The sequence below is a fragment of the Poeciliopsis prolifica genome, unplaced genomic scaffold, assembly GCF_027474105.1.
Source record: "Poeciliopsis prolifica strain line A6 unplaced genomic scaffold, Auburn_PproV2 SCAFFOLD209, whole genome shotgun sequence".
NCBI classification, from domain to species: domain Eukaryota; kingdom Metazoa; phylum Chordata; class Actinopteri; order Cyprinodontiformes; family Poeciliidae; genus Poeciliopsis; species Poeciliopsis prolifica.
Window position 1 is genome coordinate 48,396 of NW_026562584.1, and position 22,448 is coordinate 70,843.

At 47.9% G+C, this 22,448-nt stretch overlaps 1 protein-coding gene and 1 pseudogene across 1 annotated transcript; both read left to right on the forward strand.

Annotated features, from left to right (window-relative positions):
* Nucleotides 1-24: 24 nt before the first annotated feature.
* Nucleotides 25-6,883, forward strand: LOC129356915 (serine/threonine-protein kinase RIO1-like). Its single transcript, XM_055026455.1, is given in 18 exon segments — nt 25-201; nt 3,761-3,926; nt 4,024-4,111; nt 4,432-4,501; nt 4,582-4,621; nt 4,711-4,806; nt 4,915-5,027; nt 5,110-5,190; nt 5,283-5,369; nt 5,447-5,514; nt 5,517-5,583; nt 5,654-5,757; nt 5,837-5,943; nt 6,055-6,120; nt 6,194-6,307; nt 6,392-6,445; nt 6,516-6,620; nt 6,692-6,883. Coding segments are annotated over 18 exon segments (1,590 nt in total). The 5' UTR covers nt 25-148; the 3' UTR covers nt 6,803-6,883.
* A 1,429-nt stretch (nt 6,884-8,312) lies between these two features.
* On the forward strand, nt 8,313-16,481 carry LOC129356917 (inositol monophosphatase 1-like; annotated as a pseudogene).
* The last annotated feature ends 5,967 nt before the right edge of the window (nt 16,482-22,448 follow it).

Genomic DNA, 22,448 nt, shown 5'->3' on the forward strand with positions numbered 1-22,448 from the left:
GAAATACGTCACACCGTGTTGCCGTAGTGACGCACGCAACCCGGAAGTAACTCAGCCACGCGGTAGCGCGAGCTGGAGGAGTTTGGTTCTGGTTCTGGTCAGGATCGGTGAGATCGAACCTGTTTGAGTTTCTGTGCGCTGTGACGTCATGGAACAGGTCACGAGCGTCTCTGGCCAGTTTGATGACGCAGAGGAGGACAGGTGAGGCAGACCGGTTCCGAACGAGCAGAACCGTTTGGTTCTGGTTCTTTTCCTTTGTTTAAGCCGCTGAGACCGGGTCAGATCAGAACCTCATTCCGGGTCTGGAGAGTCGGAACCAGAACCAGGTCCAGATGGTGTCGGTTCTGTGGGATTCTGCAGCATCTCTTCAACCTGCCTGGTTCCGGTACCACAGAAAACTGTAGACCTGTTGCCATCACAACCCACATCATGAAGGTCCCGGAGAGCCGCCTATTGGACCTGAACGAGCCCATCCGAACCCTGCAGTTTGCTTATCGCTATGGAGACGGAGACGCCATCTTAACCTGCCTCACAAACAGAACAGAACTCAGCCTGATCAGAACCACCAGAACCTTCAGAACCACCAGGACCTTCAGAACCACCAGAACCTTCATAACCACCAGGACCTTCAGAACCTTCAGAACCACCAGGACCTTCAGAACCACCAGGACAATCAGAACCACCAGAACCAGGAGCTCAAGAGGCTCAGAAGCCTGAATAAGAAGGCTGGTTCTGTTCTGGTTCTGTTCTGGTTCTGCTCTGGTTCTGCTCTGGTTCTGCTCTGGTTCTACTCTGGTTCTGTTCTGGTTCTGCTCTGGTTCTGTTCTGGTTCTGCTCTGGTTCTGTTCTGGTTCTACTCTGGTTCTGCTCTGGTTCTGCTCTGGTTCTGTTCTGGTTCTGCTGGTTCTGTTCTGGTTCTGCTCAGGTTCTGTTCTGGTTCTACTCTGGTTCTGTTCTGGTTCTGCTCTGGTTCTGTTCTGGTTCTACTCTGGTTCTGCTCTGGTTCTGTTCTGGTTTGTTCTGGTTCTGTTCTGGTTCTGTTCTGGTTCTGCTCTGGTTCTGTTCTGGTTCTGCTCTGGTTCTGTTCTGGTTCTGTTCTGGTTCTGCTCTGGTTCTGCTCTGGTTCTGTTCTGGTTCTGTTCTGGTTCTGTTCTGGTTCTGTTCTGGTTCTGCTCTGGTTCTGCTCTGGTTCTGTTCTGGTTCTGCTCTGGTTCTGTTCTGGTTCTGTTCTGGTTCTGTTCTGGTTCTGTTCTGGTTCTGCTCTGGTTCTGTTCTGGTTCTGCTCTGGTTCTGTTCTGGTTCTGTTCTGGTTCTGTTCTGGTTCTGCTCTGGTTCTGCTCTGGTTCTGCTCTGGTTCTGTTCTGGTTCTGTTCTGGTTCTGTTCTGGTTCTGCTCTGGTTCTGCTCTGGTTCTGCTCTGGTTCTGTTCTGGTTCTGTTCTGGTTCTGTTCTGGTTCTGCTCTGGTTCTGTTCTGGTTCTGCTCTGGTTCTGTTCTGGTTCTGTTCTGGTTCTGTTCTGGTTCTGCTCTGGTTCTGCTCTGGTTCTGTTCTGGTTCTGCTCTGGTTCTGTTCTGGTTCTGCTCTGGTTCTGTTCTGGTTCTGGTCTGGTTCTGTTCTGGTTCTGCTCTGGTTCTGTTCTGGTTTTGCTCTGGTTCTGTTCTGGTTCTGTTCTGGTTCTGCTCTGGTTCTGCTCTGGTTCTGTTCTGGTTCTGCTCTGGTTCTGTTCTGGTTCTGCTCTGGTTCTGCTCTGGTTCTGTTCTGGTTCTGTTCTGGTTCTGCTATGGTTCTGTTCTGGTTCTGTCCTGGTTCTGCTCTGGTTCTGTTCTGGTTCTGCTCTGGTTCTGTTCTGGTTCTGCTCTGGTTCTGTTCTGGTTCTGCTCTGGTTCTGTTCTGGTTCTGTTCTGGTTCTGCTCTGGTTTTGCTCTGGTTCTGTTCTGGTTCTGTTCTGGTTCTGCTCTGGTTCTGTTCTGGTTCTACTCTGGTTCTGTCCTGGTTCTGTCCTGGTTCTGTTCTGGTTCTGTTCTGGTTCTGCTCTGGTTCTGTTCTGGTTCTGTTCTGGTTCTGCTCTGGTTCTGCTCTGGTTCTGTTCTGGTTCTGCTCTGGTTCTGCTCTGGTTCTGTTCTGGTTCTACTCTGGTTCTGTTCTGGTTCTGCTCTGGTTTTGCTCTGGTTTTGCTCTGGTTCTGTTCTGGTTCTGTTCTGGTTCTGCTCTGGTTCTGCTCTGGTTCTGCTCTGGTTCTGTTCTGGTTCTGTTCTGGTTCTGCTCTGGTTCTGCTTTGGTTCTGTTCTGGTTCTGCTCTGGTTCTGTTCTGGTTCTGCTCTGGTTTTGCTCTGGTTCTGTTCTGGTTCTGTTCTGGTTCTGCTCTGGTTCTGTTCTGGTTCTGCTCTGGTTCTGTTCTGGTTCTGTTCTGGTTCTGTTCTGGTTCTGCTCTGGTTCTGCTCTGGTTCTGCTCTGGTTCTGTTCTGGTTCTGTTCTGGTTCTGTTCTGGTTCTGCTCTGGTTCTGCTCTGGTTCTGCTCTGGTTCTGTTCTGGTTCTGTTCTGGTTCTGTTCTGGTTCTGCTCTGGTTCTGTTGGTTCTGCTCTGGTTCTGTTCTGGTTCTGCTCTGGTTCTGCTCTGGTTCTGTTCTGGTTCTGCTCTGGTTCTGTTCTGGTTCTGCTCTGGTTCTGTTCTGGTTCTGTTCTGGTTCTGTTCTGGTTCTGCTCTGGTTCTGTTCTGGTTTTGCTCTGGTTCTGTTCTGGTTCTGCTCTGGTTCTGTTCTGGTTCTGTTCTGGTTCTGCTCTGGTTCTGCTCTGGTTCTGTTCTGGTTCTGCTCTGGTTCTGTTCTGGTTCTGCTCTGGTTCTGCTCTGGTTCTGTTCTGGTTCTGTTCTGGTTCTGCTCTGGTTCTGTTCTGGTTCTGCTCTGGTTCTGTTCTGGTTCTGCTCTGGTTCTGTTCTGGTTCTACTCTGGTTCTGTTCTGGTTCTGCTCTGGTTCTGTTCTGGTTCTGCTCTGGTTCTGTTCTGGTTCTGTTCTGGTTCTACTCTGGTTCTGTTCTGGTTCTGCTCTGGTTCTGTTCTGGTTCTGCTCTGGTTCTGTTCTGGTTCTGCTCTGGTTCTGTTCTGGTTCTGCTCTGGTTCTGTTCTGGTTCTGTCCTGGTTCTGTTCTGGTTCTGTTCTGGTTCTGCTCTGGTTCTACTCTGGTTCTGTTCTGGTTCTGCTATGGTTCTGTTCTGGTTCTGCTCTGGTTCTGTTCTGGTTCTGCTCAGGTTCTGTTCTGGTTCTGTTCTGGTTCTGCTCTGGTTCTGTTCTGGTTCTGTTCTGGTTCTGCTCTGGTTCTGTTCTGGTTCTGCTCTGGTTCTGTTCTGGTTCTGCTCTGGTTCTGCTCTGGTTCTGTTCTGGTTCTGCTCTGGTTCTGTACTGGTTCTGGTTCTGACTGCAGAACCTCTGGAGATGATGATGCCAAGATGGATTCCTCATAAAATAAGAAGATTTTGGCCAACGCTGAAACCCTAACCCCTCACCCTACCCTTCAGTCAGAAGCTTCTTCAGGTTCACTGTAGCGCAGACTGCTACAGGAGATCCTTCCTCTTCAGTAACTGAAGAATCTAAATGAATGAGTCACAACATTTCATTTCCTGGAATCATTTGATGTTTGGTTCATTGTTTCTGAAAAATGTTTTCGGGTTTCTGACTCGGCTAACCAATCAGGGCTCTGATTGGTTCCAGTCTCTCCTCCAGCTGCTATCTGATTGGCTGTTTCTGTCTGGATTGTTGTTCATGTAGCAGCCAATCGGGGCATGTCATTAATGACATCACGGCCCAGCTGACCTCAGAGTGGATGGATGATGAGGATGAGGATGAGGATGGTGAGGATGAAGATGAGGACTGGGAGTGGACCTCTCCAGCTGATTGGACCAAAAGAATCAACCAGACCGGAACCAGCTGTCAGGTCAGACTCTGCTTGTTGTTACCATGCTTACCAGCGTAGGCGTCCTTTGATCAGGAAGGTTCTAATGGGTCCGGTATAAGGTTCTGTTCCTCCTCAGGCGAACCGACAGAACCCGTCCAGCAAGACGGCGTCATGGACTCCGACTGACAAGGTTCTGAGGAAATATGAGCAGAAGATCAATCTGGGTGCGGCTCTGCGTCACAGAACCTGTGCGGTTCCATGTGATGCCGTCATCATCACAGCGACCCAGTTACCAGAACCGGATCAGCAGAAAGGTTCTAATGGAGAACCCAGCCAATGTAGCTGCTAGCTGGGATTAGGGTTAGCGGGTTAGGCTGGCTGCTAATGTAGCTGCTAGCTACCAGTGGAGCCGCTACAGTAAACACTAACCGTTAGCGCTGATCCGGGTCGGATCTGGTCCTGCTTTCTGTACAAGTGTCACCTGTGTGGTGGCTCCGCCCCCTCAGGTGTGTCCTGTACCTGAGTTGCTGTGTTGTTCCTGCAGACCAGCTGAAGTTGGAGGACAGCGTGACCAACAAGGTGACGGCCATTCAGAGGCAGAAGGAGGCCGGAACGTACGTCTGCCCTCACCTGCAGTTGCTCACCTGCTGGTCATGTGACTCCTCTCTAACCTTCTGATTGGTTCCCTTCACAGGTACAGAGTGAAGGACAAATCAGACCGAGCCACCGTAGAAACAGGTCAGGATTGTGGATGGCAGGAAGTGACCCTGACAGGAAGTGACCCTGTACCGGCTGACAGGAAGTGACCCGTTGCGTTCCTCTGCAGGTGTTGGACCCTCGGACTCGGATGATTCTGTTCAAGATGCTGAGTCGCGGAATCATCAGCGAGATCAACGGCTGCATCAGCACCGGGAAGGAGGTGAGGTGACCTGGGTTCTGGTGCAGAGCGGTTCGGACCGGTTCGGACCGGTTCGGGGCGGGGCGGGTTGGTTGCCGTGGTAACCAGTGGGTTCCTGCGGTCGCTCAGGCCAACGTTTACCACGCCAGCACATCGGGTGGAGAGAGCAGAGCTATCAAGATCTACAAAACGTCCATCCTGCAGTTCAAGGACCGGGACAAGTACGTCAGCGGAGAATTCAGGTCAGTCCGCTTCCTGTGTCTTTCAAAATAAGAGTAGCCTCTGTGGATCTGAGCCCACATTGGTTCCGGTTCTGTTCTGCAGGTTCCGCCACGGCTACTGTAAAGGAAATCCCAGGAAGATGGTGAGAACCTGGGCCGAGAAAGAGATGAGGAACCTGATCAGGTCAGAACCTCGGCCTGACACTCAGAGCCCAGTAGAGCCCAGTGGAACCCAGTAGAACCTCGTAGAATCATCAGAACCGGTTCTTGTTCCAGACTGCAGGCGGCCGGTGTTCCCAGTCCAGAACCGGTTCTGCTCCGGAGTCACGTTCTGCTAATGGGTTTCATCGGAAAAGACAACAGGTAAGAACCGGAACCGGTTCCAATTCGGTGTGCGTCCAGCCGGATGCTGACGAAAGTTCTGGTTCTGTTGGGTTCAGGCCGGCTCCTCTGCTGAAGCACGCGACTTTGAGCGAGTCCAAGGCCCGGCAGCTGTACCTGCAGGTGGTCCGGACATGCAGCGGATGTTCCAGCGGGCCCGGCTCGTCCACGCCGACCTCAGCGAGTTCAACATGCTGTGAGCGGAACCGACCCGATCCATCTGGTTCCAGTCGGGCTCCTCTGACCCGGTTCTGATCTGGTTACAGGTACCACGACGGAGATGCTTACATCATCGACGTGTCACAAGCGGTGGAGCACGACCATCCGCACGCCTTGGACTTTCTGCGCAAGGACTGCAGCAACGTTAACGGTGGGCCCGGTTCCGGTTCTGACTCGCAGGATGGTCTGGTTCTGACCCTTAATGGTTCTGACCCATCTGTGGTTTCCAGAGTTCTTTGCGCGGCGCGGCGTGGCGGCCATGACGGTGCGGGAGCTGTTTGACTTCATCACCGACCCGGCCGTCTCCAGCGGCAATATGGAGGCGTACCTGGACAAGGTGAGCAGAACCGGCGGTTCCTCCAGACCCGACCGGAACCAGAACCTGCTCTGGTTCCGGTCGGGTCCGGAACGCCCCCTGACTCCCGGCTGTCTGTGATTGGTGGAGCAGGCCATGGCCACGGCAACCCAGCGCACGGCGGAGCAGCGATCGGACCGGGACCGGGTCGACGAGGAGGTAACGGCTATTAGGCCCCGCCCTCCTCTCCGATTGGCTCCCAGAGTTCACTGAGGCTCCGCCCCCCCCACAGGTGTTTAAGCAGGCCTACATCCCGCGCACGCTGACCCAGGTGAGAGGCTACGAGCGCCATGTCGAGCTGATGAGGTCCGAGGAGGCGGCGGCCATTAGTGGTCACTATGACGAAGTAAGAGCAGCAGCGCCCCGTCTTCTTCTATGGTTTTTAACTGAATTAATGATGATGATGATGATGAAGGATCCCTATTCTCAGGTTCTGTACCAGACGCTGACGGGCCTGAAGAAGGACCTCTCTGGAGTCCAGATGGTTGGTACCACTTCTGGTTCTGTTTCTGGTTCTGGTTCCGGTTCCTGCTGACGTTCTGATCCGCTGCTAGGTTCCGGCTCTGCTGGAGGAGGACCGGCCTTCTTCAGAAGAGGAAGAGGAGGGTGAGGAAGAGAAGGAAGAGGAAGACCAAGATGGAAGTCCGATGGATAAGAAGGTGCTTGGTCCGTGGAACCAGAACCAGAACCAGAAGCAGAACCTCCTGATTTCAACTCCTTGTTTTTCCAGGAGAGGAAGAGGATGGTGAAGGAGGCCCAGAGGGAGAGGAGGAAGAGCAAAGTCCCCAAACACGTGAAGAAGAGGAAGGAGAAGGTGGCCAAGATGAAGAAGGGCCGATGACCCGCCTAAGAACCGACCCGGTTCTGCCTGGGAACCGGCTCTGTGGTTCTGTTCTTATTAAAGCTTTGATCTCAAACCAAACTTGTCTCAGAATCTTGACTTGATATAAATGTGGATGAACTGTGGCTCTGCTGAGAGGTCAAAGGTCATGCTGGTGACATCAATTCATGATGTTAATAATTAAGCTAGTAATGAAGCTATGCTAATTAGCTTAGCCATGGTGGCAATGTTAAGTCATTTCTCTGACACTTGCAGATTTAGCAGCAAGTATACTAGGTTAATTGACAGCTCCAAGCTTATGACTCATAACATCTTCTTTCATTTAAATAAAGGTGAAATATTCAAGATCTAATATAGTTAAATAACCAATATCATTATTTAATTAAGATAAATTAACCCTTTTCGGCAAAAACCGGCCGTTGCAGCTGAAACCGACTGCCCACTGAAGTGGTGATGGTGGTTTGACTGTATATGTAAGTACATATACTCTGTTTTATTTGTTATTATTACGAGTATTTATTTATTCAAAATAAAATGATTCATATTCGATAATTAATTTGACACAGAAGCCACAGTTTGTTGGCCTCCCGTCCGCTGCTCTCCACCAGAGGGCAGCATGGGGGCGGGAGGCAGAGGACCAGCAGAAGAAGAAGAAGAACCAGGAAGTACAATCAAAGCAGCTCAACAGCAGGTGAGTTCGATTGTTTTCTCGGTACCGTTCGTGTTTTCTGGTTCTGGTTCCGGTCCGAAAGCCGCTGTTTTTATTGAAGCACAGCTTCAGTTTTTTAGCATCTGAGGAGAAACTGATGACCGGACTGAGGGTTAACTTCATGGCCGCAGCTGATTGGTCACCAAACACACACACCTAACCCTAACACACACACACACACACACACACACATACACACACACCTAACACCACACACACACACACACACAATAAACTCTGATAAGATCTGATCATTTTGAAATCTTGAGGGAAAAAAGAAAATCTTAAGACATTAATAAATAACAATGAAAAAAAGACCAAATTATTTTTTATTTACCAAGTGGAAACCGTTTGATTGTCTGAAAAAGTAATTTTTTACAAATATTTTTCAGTTGGACATGGGTCCAGAAATGTTTATATTTACTGCATGAATTAAAGACAAGGTTAACTGCTTAACAGAAGGAGCATTAATTATTATAATCTCCATATACTGTTCAATAGTCTGGAGTTGCAAGGAATCAGTATAACTGAGAAAACTGCTTTTTTCAAGTGACATGAAATGATGAATAATTCATCATTTGTGCGGTGGACACAGACGGCTCTGTGGTCAAACAATGAAGCTCCTGGTTCCACTGATGATGTTAAATGTTCGTAAATGTTTTAACCCTTTTGAGGAGTAAGAATGAGAAAAGAAATTTGTAATTTGGATGGAGAAGAGAACGTACTGTTCCTCAGCAGAATCTGCCCCTCACCGGATCTGACCTTTAACCTCCATGACTCTGCAGGAGTTGCTCCTCCAACATGGCCGACATCTTGCAAAATGTATGGATCACGCAGTCGCTGTTGCACGGAAAGCTGGAGAGGTGAGACATCCTGACAAAGATGGTCGAGTGGGTCAGGTTCCAGGGAGGAACCCGACCCACTAGAACCCATGAGAGAGCTGAAGCTGAAACCCATTTTTGGAATGGTTTTTGCACCAGATGTGGTTCTGATGTGTTAGATCATATATTAATCAACTTTATCTGGTTTGACCAGGTGGTGCGTGAGGCTCTGAGTGATGACAGGAAGGTGATGACGAAGAGCTCCGCCGTTGATTTAGTCACTCAAACTGACCAGAAGGTGGAGCAACTCATCATCCAATCAGTGAAAGAGAAATTCCCTCAGCACAGGTATGAAGCTCCGCCTCCTAGCACCTTGAATCCTTCCTTTCGGCCTTGCTTGTTGACGGCTTTGCTTCATCTTTAGAAAAGTTTCTCTGGATCATGCTTTTATTGTGAAAATCAGACTAACTGGAAGTGCTTTCATTTTGATATTTTGTGTCTTTTATTGGCAGGTTCATAGGGGAGGAGTCTGTAGCGGCAGGTGAGCCGAGCATCCTGACTGATGACCCCACTTGGATCATCGATCCCATCGACGGGACGACCAACTTCGTTCACGGGTGAGTTTATTTCATCGCACTCATCTGTCCAAGGACAGCAATCTGATCAAGGACGTGATAGTAAGCCCCCAAAATCACCAGTAAGAACATAAGGTCCCAGGTTACTGGTGACCCTAAGGCCCTGAGGTCACCAGAATTTTCCTCCAGTTGCCGTTTGATCCGTTCTATGATTCTGTTTAGATGTTGTTTTATGTGCAGGTTTGCATCCAAATGATCAGTAAATCACCTTTGCGATTGTCACGTTATGGTGTAATTTTATATGATGTGTTTGAGGGAAAACCAAACATGGATCTGATTTTTATACTGAACAAAAGACAGATCAGTTTGGTAAAAAACTAATATATCAATGACCCTGCAGTCACAAAGGTTGAGAATCCCTGCTGTAAACGTCGCTCACACAGCCGGTTCCAAGTGGGCGGGGCTTATCACTCCAACGCCTCCTCTGATTGGCAGATAGATGATGAGCGCCATGGCTGAATTATGGATACACCTCAGTTTACATCAGACACTGCATTTTTAGTTATTACTTCAGAATATGTCCCTGTTCCTGATTGGCTGCAGCTCCTCATGTCCCTGTTCCTGATTGGCTGCAGCTCCTCATGTCCCTGTTCCTGATTGGCTGCAGCTCCTCATGTCCCTGTTCCTGATTGGCTGCAGCTCCTCATGTCCCTGTTCCTGATTGGCTGCAGCTCCTCGTGTCCTGTTCCTGATTGGCTGCAGCTCCTCATGTCCCTGTTCCTGATTGGCTGCAGCTCCTCGTGTCCCTGTTCCTGATTGGCTGCAGCTCCTCATGTCCCTGTTCCTGATTGGCTGCAGCTCCTCATGTCCCTGTTCCTGATTGGCTGCAGCTCCTCATGTCCCTGTTCCTGATTGGCTGCAGCTCCTCATGTCCCTGTTCCTGATTGGCTGCAGCTCCTCGTGTCCCTGTTCCTGATTGGCTGCAGCTCCTCATGTCCCTGTTCCTGATTGGCTGCAGCTCCTCATGTCCCTGTTCCTGATTGGCTGCAGCTCCTCATGTCCCTGTTCCTGATTGGCTGCAGCTCCTCATGTCCCTGTTCCTGATTGGCTGCAGCTCCTCGTGTCCCTGTTCCTGATTGGCTGCAGCTCCTCGTGTCCCTGTTCCTGATTGGCTGCAGCTCCTCGTGTCCCTGTTCCTGATTGGCTGCAGCTCCTCATGTCCCTGTTCCTGATTGGCTGCAGCTCCTCGTGTCCCTGTTCCTGATTGGCTGCAGCTCCTCATGTCCCTGTTCCTGATTGGCTGCAGCTCCTCGTGTCCTGTCCCCAGCTGTTGAGAACAGAGCCTCAACAGGAGCCTCTAGATCTATGGTGGCCTCAGGATAACCTTCGGACAGCGTGTGAACTCCAGGCCTGATTTTAGTCCCTCCCAATGGAGCCACTGGGGGGCGTTATTGCACCCTCAGTAAATATTAGTTTTTTTCATCTAATTTTTAATATTTAATGCGTAGTTTATGCATTTTCCTAACAAAAAAAAAACATCTATTAATACAATTAAAAGCTCCTTCATGCAACAGGAGTTGAACTTTGCAGATGCAAAGTTTTATTTCTTCCAGAAAGCAAACTGGAGGAACCTGCAGTGAAACTATGGATCATTTTTGCAGCCAAAAATCCCACAGATGGAATCAGAGACGAAGGTTTTTTAGAAGCAGACCAACAAAGAAATATGAATCTAACAGAGTTGGCACCAGACGACCAGCGGATCTTAGCAGAAGTCCTGCAGACGACTCCTGAGTCTGTAACCGGTTCAGCATTGGGTTGGAAACAGGATGTGAATTTATTTTAACGGTTTACTTACTAAACTCTATACGGTAAATGCTTATAAATGCTTTAACTGAACTGCAGAACATCACATTATTGACTCTGCGTTATTGGTGACTGCTGATGTCAGAGGTTTTAATGCATCCCTGTGTGTGTCTGTGTGTTGATCCTTCATCGCCCCCTCAGTAAAATGTGTAGCTCCCTGTTAGCGCCTGCAGGAGGCGCCGCTGTCTCCCCACGCCTGAATCACATCTCATGTTTGTCTGCAGGTTTCCCTTCATCGCCATCTCCATCGGCTTCACCATCAACAAAAGGGTAAGATTTGGTCACATGACTCTGTCCTTCCCTCAGTCTGGTGGAGCCCCCTGGTGGCACAAACAGAAACACAAAAATATTTTCAAATTGAGCAAAGAATCTGATAACTAAAACCATAATCAGTAGAAGTTCAGCCAACCTTTATCCAGAGACAAACAGAGTTCAGGACCAAGAGACGGAGTCAACTGGAGAAGCAGAACGGTTATTTGATGGCAGCATTATGTCAGCATCTCAGCTAACAGCCAGTGCATCGTCTGTGCTCTAAGCTCCTGTCCATGTTTCATAAGTCCATTGGGTCTACTGTAATATTCTACACAATTGTTTGCTGGGGGGTCATCGCAAAGAAGAGAGAGACACAGACAATCATAATCACACAGAGACACACACCCTAACCCTGGAGAATGTGGAGACGATGGTGGAACAGAGGACACTGTCTAAACTCAGTCCTAGAGGACACTGTCTAAACTCAGACCTAGAGGACACTGTCTAAACTCAGTCCTAGAGGACACTGTCTAAACTCAGTCCTAGAGGACACTGTCTAAACTCAGTCCTAGAGGACACTGTCTAAACTCAGTCCTAGAGGACACTGTCTAAACTCAGTCCTAGAGGACACTGTCTAAACTCAGTCCTAGAGGACACTGTCTAAACTCAGTCCTAGAGGACACTGTCTAAACTCGGTTCAGTCCTAGAGGACATTGTTCTTAACTCAGTCCTAGAGGACACTGTCTAAACTCAGTCCTAGAGGACACTGTCTAAACTCGGTTCAGTCCTAGAGGACATTGTTCTTAACTCAGTCCTAGAGGACACTGTCTAAACTCAGTCCTAGAGGACAGTGTCTAAACTCAGTCCTAGAGGACACTGTTCTTAACTCAGTCCTAGAGGACACTGTCTAAACTCAGTCCTAGAGGACAGTGTCTAAACTCAGTTCAGTCCTAGAGGACACTGTCTAAACTCAGTTCAGTCCTAGAGGACACTGTCTAAACTCAGTCCTAGAGGACACTGTCTAAACTCAGTCCTAGAGGACACTGTCTAAACTCAGTCCTAGAGGACATTGTCTAAACTCGGTTCAGTCCTAGAGGACACTGTCTAAACTCAGTCCTAGAGGACACTGTCTAAACTCAGTCCTAGAGGACACTGTCTAAACTCAGTTCAGTCCTAGAGGACACTGTCTAAACTCAGTCCTAGAGGACATTGTCTAAACTCAGTCCTAGAGGACACTGTCTAAACTCAGTCCTAGAGGACACTGTCTAAACTCAGTTCAGTCCTAGAGGACACTGTCTAAACTCGGTTCAGTCCTAGAGGACACTGTCTAAACTCAGTCCTAGAGGACACTGTCTAAACTCAGTTCAGTCCTAGAGGACACTGTCTAAACTCAGTCCTAGAGGACATTGTCTAAACTCAGTCCTAGAGGACACTGTCTAAACTCAGTTCAGTCCTAGAGGACACTGTCTAAACTCAGTCCTAGAGGACATTGTCTAAACTCAGTCCTAGAGGACACTGTCTAAACTCAGTCCTAGAGGACATTGTCTAAACTCAGTTCAGTCCCAGAGGACACTGTCTAAACTCAGTTCAGTCCTAGAGGACACTGTCTAAACTCAGTCCTAGAGGACATTGTCTAAACTCGGTTCAGTCCCAGAGGACATTGTCTAAACTCAGTCCTAGAGGACATTGTCTAAACTCAGTCCTAGAGGACATTGTCTAAACTCAGTCCCAGAGGACACTGTCTAAACTCAGTCCTAGAGGACACTGTCTAAACTCAGTCCCAGAGGACACTGTCTAAACTCAGTCCTAGAGGACACTGTCTAAACTCAGTCCTAGAGGACATTGTCTAAACTCAGTTCAGTCCCAGAGGACACTGTCTAAACTCAGTTCAGTCCTAGAGGACACTGTCTAAACTCAGTCCTAGAGGACATTGTCTAAACTCGGTTCAGTCCCAGAGGACATTGTCTAAACTCAGTCCTAGAGGACATTGTCTAAACTCAGTCCTAGAGGACATTGTCTAAACTCAGTCCTAGAGGACATTGTCTAAACTCAGTCCTAGAGGACACTGTCTAAACTCAGTCCTAGAGGACACTGTCTAAACTCAGTCCTAGAGGACACTGTCTAAACTCAGTTCAGTCCTAGAGGACACTGTCTAAACTCAGTCCTAGAGGACATTGTCTAAACTCAGTCCTAGAGGACACTGTCTAAACTCAGTCCTAGAGGACATTGTCTAAACTCGGTTCAGTCCCAGAGGACACTGTCTAAACTCAGTCCTAGAGGACACTGTCTAAACTCAGTCCTAGAGGACATTGTCTAAACTCAGTCCTAGAGGACACTGTCTAAACTCAGTCCTAGAGGACATTGTCTAAACTCGGTTCAGTCCCAGAGGACACTGTCTAAACTCAGTCCTAGAGGACATTGTCTAAACTCGGTTCAGTCCCAGAGGACACTGTCTAAACTCAGTCCTAGAGGACATTGTCTAAACTCAGTTCAGTCCTAGAGGACACTGTCTAAACTCAGTCCCAGAGGACACTGTCTAAACTGGGTTCAGTCCCTCAGTAAAAGGTTCGTCTCACTGGTTTGTTCAGCTGAGGATTAAAACTCTTTTGTCCTTCAGTCCATCAGGCTCTATGATGCTGCTGCCTCTGGGAGGGGCAATAGAGGGAGGCGGGGCAACTAGCATTCTAACATATTGAAGCACTTTCTACACGTCTTCCAGTGGTGATGCATTTATTATATTTATTTTTTTCATGTATGTTTTAAAGATGTCTCCAGTTGTATGATTTTATTGCTGTGTCAATGTGAAATAATGTGTGAGCTACAGACAGACGACACTACAGGAACCTAACCTAAAATAACAGAGACATGCAAAGATGCAGATTGGAACAAAGTAGAAAATGAGAAAAAGTGGACAGTTTGTCCTCCAGCAACCTGCAAATATTTCAGAAAAAGCTGATAGAGCTGATGATGGAGAAAAAGATTCATGGATTGGATTCTAATGCTGCAAATATTCTGCAGATGAAGGAAGAAAACCCTAGAAGCTAATAGGGGATTTAAATAAGAAGCTCAGAGCTTCTTTACTTCATCACTGGAGGATCATTTGACCCAGATCAGTGATCCACTGATCAGTGATCCACTGATCAGTGATCCACTGATCAGTGATCCACTGATCAGTGATCCACTGATCAGTGATCCACTGATCAGTGATCCACTGATCAGTGATCCACTGATCAGGTTCTGTTCAGAATTTGAAGCAGGAAGTTTGGAGCCGTCCAGGTTTTAATGATTCAGGTTGAAGCTTCAGTTCTGGAGAAACATCAGTGAGCGGCGGATCTACGGGAGCCTGGAAGGGAGCCCAACGTCCAAACTGCAATTATTTTTCACAACTTTCTATTAATATTATTATAATCATGATAAAATTCTTTCAGCTAAACTGGTTTAGAGAAACAGGGTGAGTTGTCTTAAGGAAGCAATCTGCTGATGTGTCCTCAGGTGGAGGTGGGCGTGGTCTACAGCTGCCTAGAGGACAAGATGTTCACAGCCCGGCGGGGCCGGGGAGCGTTCTGCAACGGGGAGCCGCTGCAGGTTTCTGATCAGACAGGTGAGTCAGCAATGATCACCAATAATCTCCTGAGAGCAGCAGCAGACCCAACCTGTTGATTCCAGATGTTCACCGCTCCATCATCGCCACCGAGTTCGGATCCAACAGAGACCCAGAAGTTGTGGACAAGATCTTCAGCAGCCTGAGGAACATCCTGAGCCTCCCAGTGCACGGGTACTGTAGTACCTGTGGTACCTGTAGTACCTGTAGTACCTGTGGTACCTGTAGTACCTGTAGTACCTGTGGTACCTGTAGTACCTGTAGTACCTGTAGTACCTGTAGTACCTGTAGTACGTATAGTACCTGTGGTACCTGTAGTACCTGTAGTACTGTAGTACCTGTGGTACCTGTAGTACCTATAGTACCTGTAGTACCTATAGTACCTGTGGTACCTGTAGTACCTATAGTACCTGTAGTACCTATAGTACCTGTGGTACCTGTAGTACCTATAGTACCTGTAGTACCTGTAGTACCTGTAGTACCTGTAGTACCTATAGTACCTGTAGTACCTGTAGTACCTGTGGTACCTGTAGTACCTGTAGTACCTATAGTACCTGTGGTACCTGTAGTACCTGTAGTACCTATAGTACCTGTGGTACCTGTAGTACCTGTAGTACCTGTGGTACCTGTAGTACCTGTAGTACCTGTGGTACCTGTGGTACCTGTAGTACCTGTAGTACCTGTAGTACCTGTGGTACCTGTAGTACCTGTAGTACCTGTGGTACCTGTGGTACCTGTAGTACCTGTGGTACCTGTAGTACCTCTAGTACCTGTAGTACCTGTGGTACCTGTAGTAAATGTAGTACCTGTAGTACCTGTAGTACCTGTAGTACCTGTGGTACCTGTAGTACCTGTAGTACGGTAGTACCTGTGGTACCTGTAGTACCTGTAGTACTGTAGTACCTGTGGTACCTGTGGTACCTGTAGTACCGGTAGTACCTGTGGTACCTGTAGTACCTGTGGTACCTGTGGTACCTGTAGTACCTGTGGTACCTGTGGTACCTGTAGTACCTGTAGTACCTGTGGTACCTGTAGTACCTGTGGTACCTGTAGTACCTGTAGTACTGTAGTACCTGTGGTACCTGTGGTACCTGTAGTACCTGTAGTACCGGTAGTACTTGTGGTACCTGTAGTACCTGTGGTACCTGTGGTACCTGTAGTACCTGTGGTACCTGTGGTACCTGTAGTACCTGTAGTACCTGTGGTACCTGTAGTACCTGTGGTACCTGTAGTACCTGTGGTACCTGTAGTACCTGTAGTACCTGTGGTACCTGTGGTACCTGTAGTACCTGTAGTACCTGTGGTACCTGTAGTACCTGTAGTACCTGTAGTACCTGTGGTACCTATGGTACCTGTAGTACCTGTAATACCTGTGGTACCTGTAGTACCTGTAGTACCTGTACTACTTTGCCCTGTGTTACTCCTTGTTGCCTCCTATTGTCCTGTGTTGCCCTTTGTTGCCCGGGTTGCCTGTATCTAACCCTGTGTGTCTGCAGGGTGCGTGGCGCCGGCACTGCAGCCGTCAACCTGAGCCTTGTTGCGTCCGGCTGCGTGGAGGCCTACTATGAGATGGGGATGCACGTCTGGGACGTTGCCGCTGGATCGTTGCTGGTTCTGGAGGCTGGAGGAGTCGTGATGGATGTGGACGGTGAGGACGCCACGGCTTGGCGCGCTGTCTCCCGCCGCCGCCTCACACGCCTGTCTCTGTCCAGGTGGAGACATGGACCTGATGTCCAGGAGGATCGTGGCGGCCAACAACCGCAGTGTGGCGCTGCGGCTGGTGGAGCAGATCGCCCCCTACAGGCCGGACAGAGACGATGCGCCGCCTGCTGCCTCTGATTAAAGGGTCCAGCCAGAACATAGAGTCCGAGTCTTTATTCTGCCCCAGCAGGTTCTCCCAGGTTCTGCTCACCAGAACCACCGCTGACCCGATCATTAGCAGCTTCCCACCTCCCAGCAACGGAACCAGAAGAACCGACTTATGCATTTCCATATTTTGTGACCCAGATCTCAAGCAGGGGGGAGCATTTGCGGAGGAGCCGCTGCAGCATCATGCCGCTGCAGCATCATGCCGCTGCGCCTCGCGGCCAGTTTAATGAAGCGTTGAAACACACCTGAGTCCAGCCGGCGGCCCTGAGTCTCTCAGGGGAACTGACCCGGTTTGGAGGCAGGTTCTGCTCCAAACCGGGTCAGAGACCAAGGTGCTGCTAGAATACTTTTTCCAGGAACTGGTCCAGTTGAGAAGGACCTGCCGCAGCTAACAGGAAGGCGGACGGACCGCTGTTACTCAGACCTTATATGGAAATGGGACCATTTCACTCCAGAAGTGAAGGGGGCGCTGTTTCCTATGTCATCCTCCCGTTTTTTTTTTTTTTGTTTGTTTCTTTTTCTTTATAAATCTGTGATATACTTTCACCTTTTGGAAGGATTTTCACTCTCAGCTTCTGTTTGAGCTTCTCTCTATTATTTAGTGCAGCTCACAGTTTTTAACAGACTGTAGCTTCCTGTGTTCTTCTAAATCTGCTCTTTTGTCTCATCTTTTCAGGCGTCATACTGCCTCTTGTGGTGTGGGGAGGTAACACAACTAATATAGTTATATCACTAAATGAGAATTTATAATTTATCATTAATGTTTCATTTTCATAAAGCGGTGGAGCTAACTAAATGACCTAAACAAAACCTGAAAGTAAAGTGGTCCCAGTCTCTCCTGATGGCCAACCTGTTGAAACTTTGGCAAATGTGAAATATTTTGGTTCATTCCTGGACAATCAGCTCAGCTCTATGTTTCTGATCTGTCCTCAGAGACGCCATGTTTCTCTGGCTTCACTAGAGTTTGTGTACGAGACGATGTTGGGTTTGAACTTTTCACCTCCACATCTTGGTCACAAACTTTAACAATCATTTAATGGCAGCTAAAATATCAGATGTGTGTTCAGTGTGTGTTCAGTGTGTTCAGTGTGTGTGTTCAGTGTGTTCATTGTGTGTGTTCAGTGTGTGTGTTCAGTGTGTGTTTTCAGTGTGTGTTCAGTGTGTGTTTAGTGTGTGTGTTCAGTGTGTGTTCAGTGTGTGTGTTCAGTGTGTGTTCAGTGTGTTCAGTGTGTTCAGTGTGTGTGTTCAGTGTGTGTGTTCAGTGTGTGTGTTCAGTGTGTGTTCAGTGTGTGTTCAGTGTGTGTTTTCAGTGTGTGTTCAGTGTGTGTTCAGTGTGTGTGTTCAGTGTGTTCAGTGTGTGTTCAGTTTGTGTGTTCAGTGTGTGTTCAGTGTGTGTGTTCAGTGTGTTCAGTGTGTGTTCAGTGTGTGTGTTCAGTGTGTTCAGTGTGTGTTCAGTGTGTGTTCAGTGTGTGTGTTCAGTGTGTTCAGTGTGTGTTCAGTGTGTGTTCAGTGTGTGTTCAGTGTGTGTGTTCAGTGTGTTCAGTGTGTGTTCGGTGTGTGTTCAGTGTGTGTGTTCAGTGTGTGTGTTCAGTGTGTGTGTTCAGTGTGTGTTCAGTGTGTGTGTTCAGTGTGTGTGTTCAGTGTGTGTTCAGTGTGTGTTCGGTGTGTGTGTTCGGTGTGTGTGTTCAGTGTGTGTGTTCAGTGTGTTCAGTGTGTGTGTTCAGTGTGTTCAGTGTGTGTGTTCAGTGTGTGTTCAGTGTGTGTGTTCAGTGTGTGTGTTCAGTGTGTGTTCAGTGTGTGTTCAGTGTGTTCAGTGTGTGTGTTCAGTGTGTTCAGTGTGTGTGTTCAGTGTGTATTCAGTGTGTGATTCAGTGTGTGTGTTCAGTGTGTGTTCAGTGTGTGTTCGGTGTGTGTGTTCAGTGTGTGTGTTCAGTGTGTTCAGTGTGTGTGTTCAGTGTGTATTCAGTGTGTGTGTTCAGTGTGTGTGTTCAGTGTGTGTTCAGTGTGTGTGTTCAGTGTGTGTTCAGTGTGTGTGTTCAGTGTGTGTGTTCAGTGTGTTCAGTGTGTGTGTTCAGTGTGTTCAGTGTGTGTTCAGTGTGTATTCAGTGTGTGTGTTCAGTGTGTGTGTTCAGTGTGTGTTCAGTGTGTGTTCAGTGTGTGTTCAGTGTGTTCAGTGTGTGTTCAGTGTGTTCAGTGTGTGTTCAGTGTGTTCAGTGTGTGTGTTCAGTGTGTGTTCAGTGTGTGTTCAGTGTGTGTTCAGTGTGTTCAGTGTGTGTTCAGTGTGTGTTCAGTGTGTTCAGTGTGTTCAGTGTGTGTTCAGTGTGTGTTCAGTGTGTTCAGTGTGTGTTCAGTGTGTGTTCAGTGTGTGTTCAGTGTGTTCAGTGTGTTCAGTGTGTGTTCAGTGTGTGTTCAGTGTGTTCAGTGTGTGTTCAGTGTGTTCAGTGTGTGTTCAGTGTGTTCAGTGTGTGTTCAGTGTGTGTTCAGTGTGTGTTCAGTGTGTGTTCAGTGTGTGTTCAGTGTGTTCAGTGTGTGTTCAGTGTGTTCAGTGTGTGTGTTCAGTGTGTTCAGTGTGTGTTCAGTGTGTTCAGTGTGTGTTCAGTGTGTTCAGTGTGTGTTCAGTGTGTTCAGTGTGTGTTCAGTGTGTGTTCAGTGTGTTCAGTGTGTGTTCAGTGTGTGTTCAGTGTGTGTTCAGTGTGTGTTCAGTGTGTGTTCAGTGTGTTCAGTGTGTGTTCAGTGTGTTCAGTGTGTGTTCAGTGTGTTCAGTGTGTGTGTTCAGTGTGTGTTCAGTGTGTATTCAGTGTGTGTGTTCAGTGTGTGTTCAGTGTGTTCAGTGTGTGTTCAGTGTGTGTTCAGTGTGTGTGTTCAGTGTGTTCAGTGTGTGTTCAGTGTGTGTGTTCAGTGTGTGTGTTCAGTGTGTGTTCAGTGTGTTCAGTGTGTGTTCAGTGTGTGTGTTCAGTGTGTGTTCAGTGTGTGTTCAGTGTGTTCAGTGTGTGTTCAGTGTGTGTTCAGTGTGTGTGTTCAGTGTGTGTTCAGTGTGTGTGTTCAGTGTGTTCAGTGTGTGTGTTCAGTGTGTTCAGTGTGGTGTTCAGTGTGTGTTCAGTGTGTGTGTTCAGTGTGTGTGTTCAGTGTGTGTTCAGTGTGTGTTCAGTGTGTTCAGTGTGTGTTCAGTGTGTTCAGTGTGTGTTCAGTGTGTTCAGTGTGTGTGTTCAGTGTGTGTTCAGTGTGTGTTCAGTGTGTGTTCAGTGTGTTCAGTGTGTGTTCAGTGTGTGTTCAGTGTGTTCAGTGTGTTCAGTGTGTGTTCAGTGTGTTCAGTGTGTGTTCAGTGTGTGTTCAGTGTGTGTTCAGTGTGTGTTCAGTGTGTGTTCAGTGTGTGTTCAGTGTGTTCAGTGTGTTCAGTGTGTGTTCAGTGTGTTCAGTGTGTGTTCAGTGTGTTCAGTGTGTGTTCAGTGTGTGTTCAGTGTGTTCAGTGTGTGTTCAGTGTGTTCAGTGTGTGTTCAGTGTGTGTTCAGTGTGTGTTCAGTGTGTGTTCAGTGTGTTCAGTGTGTGTTCAGTGTGTGTTCAGTGTGTTCAGTGTGTTCAGTGTGTTCAGTGTGTGTTCAGTGTGTTCAGTGTGTGTTCAGTGTGTTCAGTGTGTGTTCAGTGTGTTCAGTGTGTGTGTTCAGTGTGTGTTCAGTGTGTGTTCAGTGTGTGTGTTCAGTGTGTGTTCAGTGTGTTCAGTGTGTGTGTTCAGTGTGTGTGTTCAGTGTGTTCAGTGTGTGTTCAGTGTGTGTGTTCAGTGTGTGTGTTCAGTGTGTGTTCAGTGTGTTCAGTGTGTGTTCAGTGTGTGTTCAGTGTGTTCAGTGTGTGTTCAGTGTGTGTGTTCAGTGTGTTCAGTGTGTGTTCAGTGTGTGTTCAGTGTGTGTTCAGTGTGTTCAGTGTGTTCAGTGTGTGTTCAGTGTGTTCAGTGTGTGTTCAGTGTGTTCAGTGTGTGTGTTCAGTGTGTGTTCAGTGTGTTCAGTGTGTGTTCAGTGTGTTCAGTGTGTGTTCAGTGTGTTCAGTGTGTGTGTTCAGTGTGTGTTCAGTGTGTATTCAGTGTGTGTGTTCAGTGTGTGTTCAGTGTGTGTGTTCAGTGTGTGTTCAGTGTGTTCAGTGTGTGTTCAGTGTGTGTGTTCAGTGTGTGTGTTCAGTGTGTTCAGTGTGTGTTCAGTGTGTGTTCAGTGTGTTCAGTGTGTTCAGTGTGTGTTCAGTGTGTGTGTTCAGTGTGTGTGTTCAGTGTGTGTTCAGTGTGTTCAGTGTGTGTTCAGTGTGTTCAGTGTGTGTTCAGTGTGTGTGTTCAGTGTGTTCAGTGTGTGTTCAGTGTGTGTGTTCAGTGTGTTCAGTGTGTGTTCAGTGTGTGTTCAGTGTGTGTTCAGTGTGTTCAGTGTGTTCAGTGTGTGTTCAGTGTGTTCAGTGTGTGTTCAGTGTGTTCAGTGTGTGTGTTCAGTGTGTGTTCAGTGTGTGTTCAGTGTGTTCAGTGTGTTCAGTGTGTGTTCAGTGTGTGTTCAGTGTGTTCAGTGTGTGTTCAGTGTGTTCAGTGTGTGTGTTCAGTGTGTTCAGTGTGTATTCAGTGTGTGTGTTCAGTGTGTGTTCAGTGTGTGTTCAGTGTGTGTGTTCAGTGTGTGTTCAGTGTGTGTTCAGTGTGTTCAGTGTGGTTCAGTGGTGTGTTCAGTGTGTGTGTTCAGTGTGTGTTCAGTGTGTTCAGTGTGTGTTCAGTGTGTGTGTTCAGTGTGTGTGTTCAGTGTGTGTTCAGTGTGTTCAGTGTGTGTTCAGTGTGTTCAGTGTGTTCAGTGTGTGTTCAGTGTGTTCAGTGTGTGTTCAGTGTGTTCAGTGTGTGTTCAGTGTGTGTTCAGTGTGTGTTCAGTGTGTGTTCAGTGTGTGTTCAGTGTGTGTTCAGTGTGTGTTCAGTGTGTGTTCAGTGTGTTCAGTGTGTTCAGTGTGTGTTCAGTGTGTTCAGTGTGTTCAGTGTGTGTTCAGTGTGTTCAGTGTGTGTTCAGTGTGTTCAGTGTGTGTTCAGTGTGTGTTCAGTGTGTTCAGTGTGTGTGTTCAGTGTGTGTGTTCAGTGTGTGTTCAGTGTGTGTTCAGTGTGTGTGTGTTCAGTGTGTTCAGTGTGTGTGTTCAGTGTGTGTTCAGTGTGTGTTCTGTGTGTTCAGTGTGTTCAGTGTGTGTGTTCAGTGTGTTCAGTGTGTTCAGTGTGTGTTCAGTGTGTTCAGTGTGTTCAGTGTGTGTTCAGTGTGTTCAGTGTGTGTTCAGTGTGTTCAGTGTGTGTTCAGTGTGTGTTCAGTGTGTGTTCAGTGTGTTCAGTGTGTGTTCAGTGTGTGTTCAGTGTGTTCAGTGTGTTCAGTGTGTGTTCAGTGTGTGTGTTCAGTGTGTGTGTTCAGTGTGTTCAGTGTGTGTTCAGTGTGTTCAGTGTGTGTTCAGTGTGTGTTCAGTGTGTTCAGTGTGTGTGTTCAGTGTGTGTGTTCAGTGTGTGTTCAGTGTGTGTTCAGTGTGTGTGTTCAGTGTGTTCAGTGTGTGTTCAGTGTGTGTTCAGTGTGTGTGTTCTGTGTGTTCAGTGTGTGTTCAGTGTGTGTGTTCAGTGTGTGTTCAGTGTGTATTCAGTGTGTGTGTTCAGTGTGTGTTCAGTGTGTGTTCAGTGTGTGTGTTCAGTGTGTGTTCAGTGTGTTCAGTGTGTGTTCAGTGTGTGTTCAGTGTGTGTTCAGTGTGTTCAGTGTGTGTGTTCAGTGTGTTCAGTGTGTGTTCAGTGTGTGTTCAGTGTGTGTTCAGTGTGTTTGTTCAGTGTGTGTTCAGTGTGTGTTCAGTGTGTGTTCAGTGTGTGTTCAGTGTGTGTGTTCAGTGTGTGTTCAGTGTGTGTTCAGTGTGTGTTCAGTGTGTGTGTTCAGTGTGTGTTCAGTGTGTTCAGTGTGTGTTCAGTGTGTTCAGTGTGTTCAGTGTGTGTTCA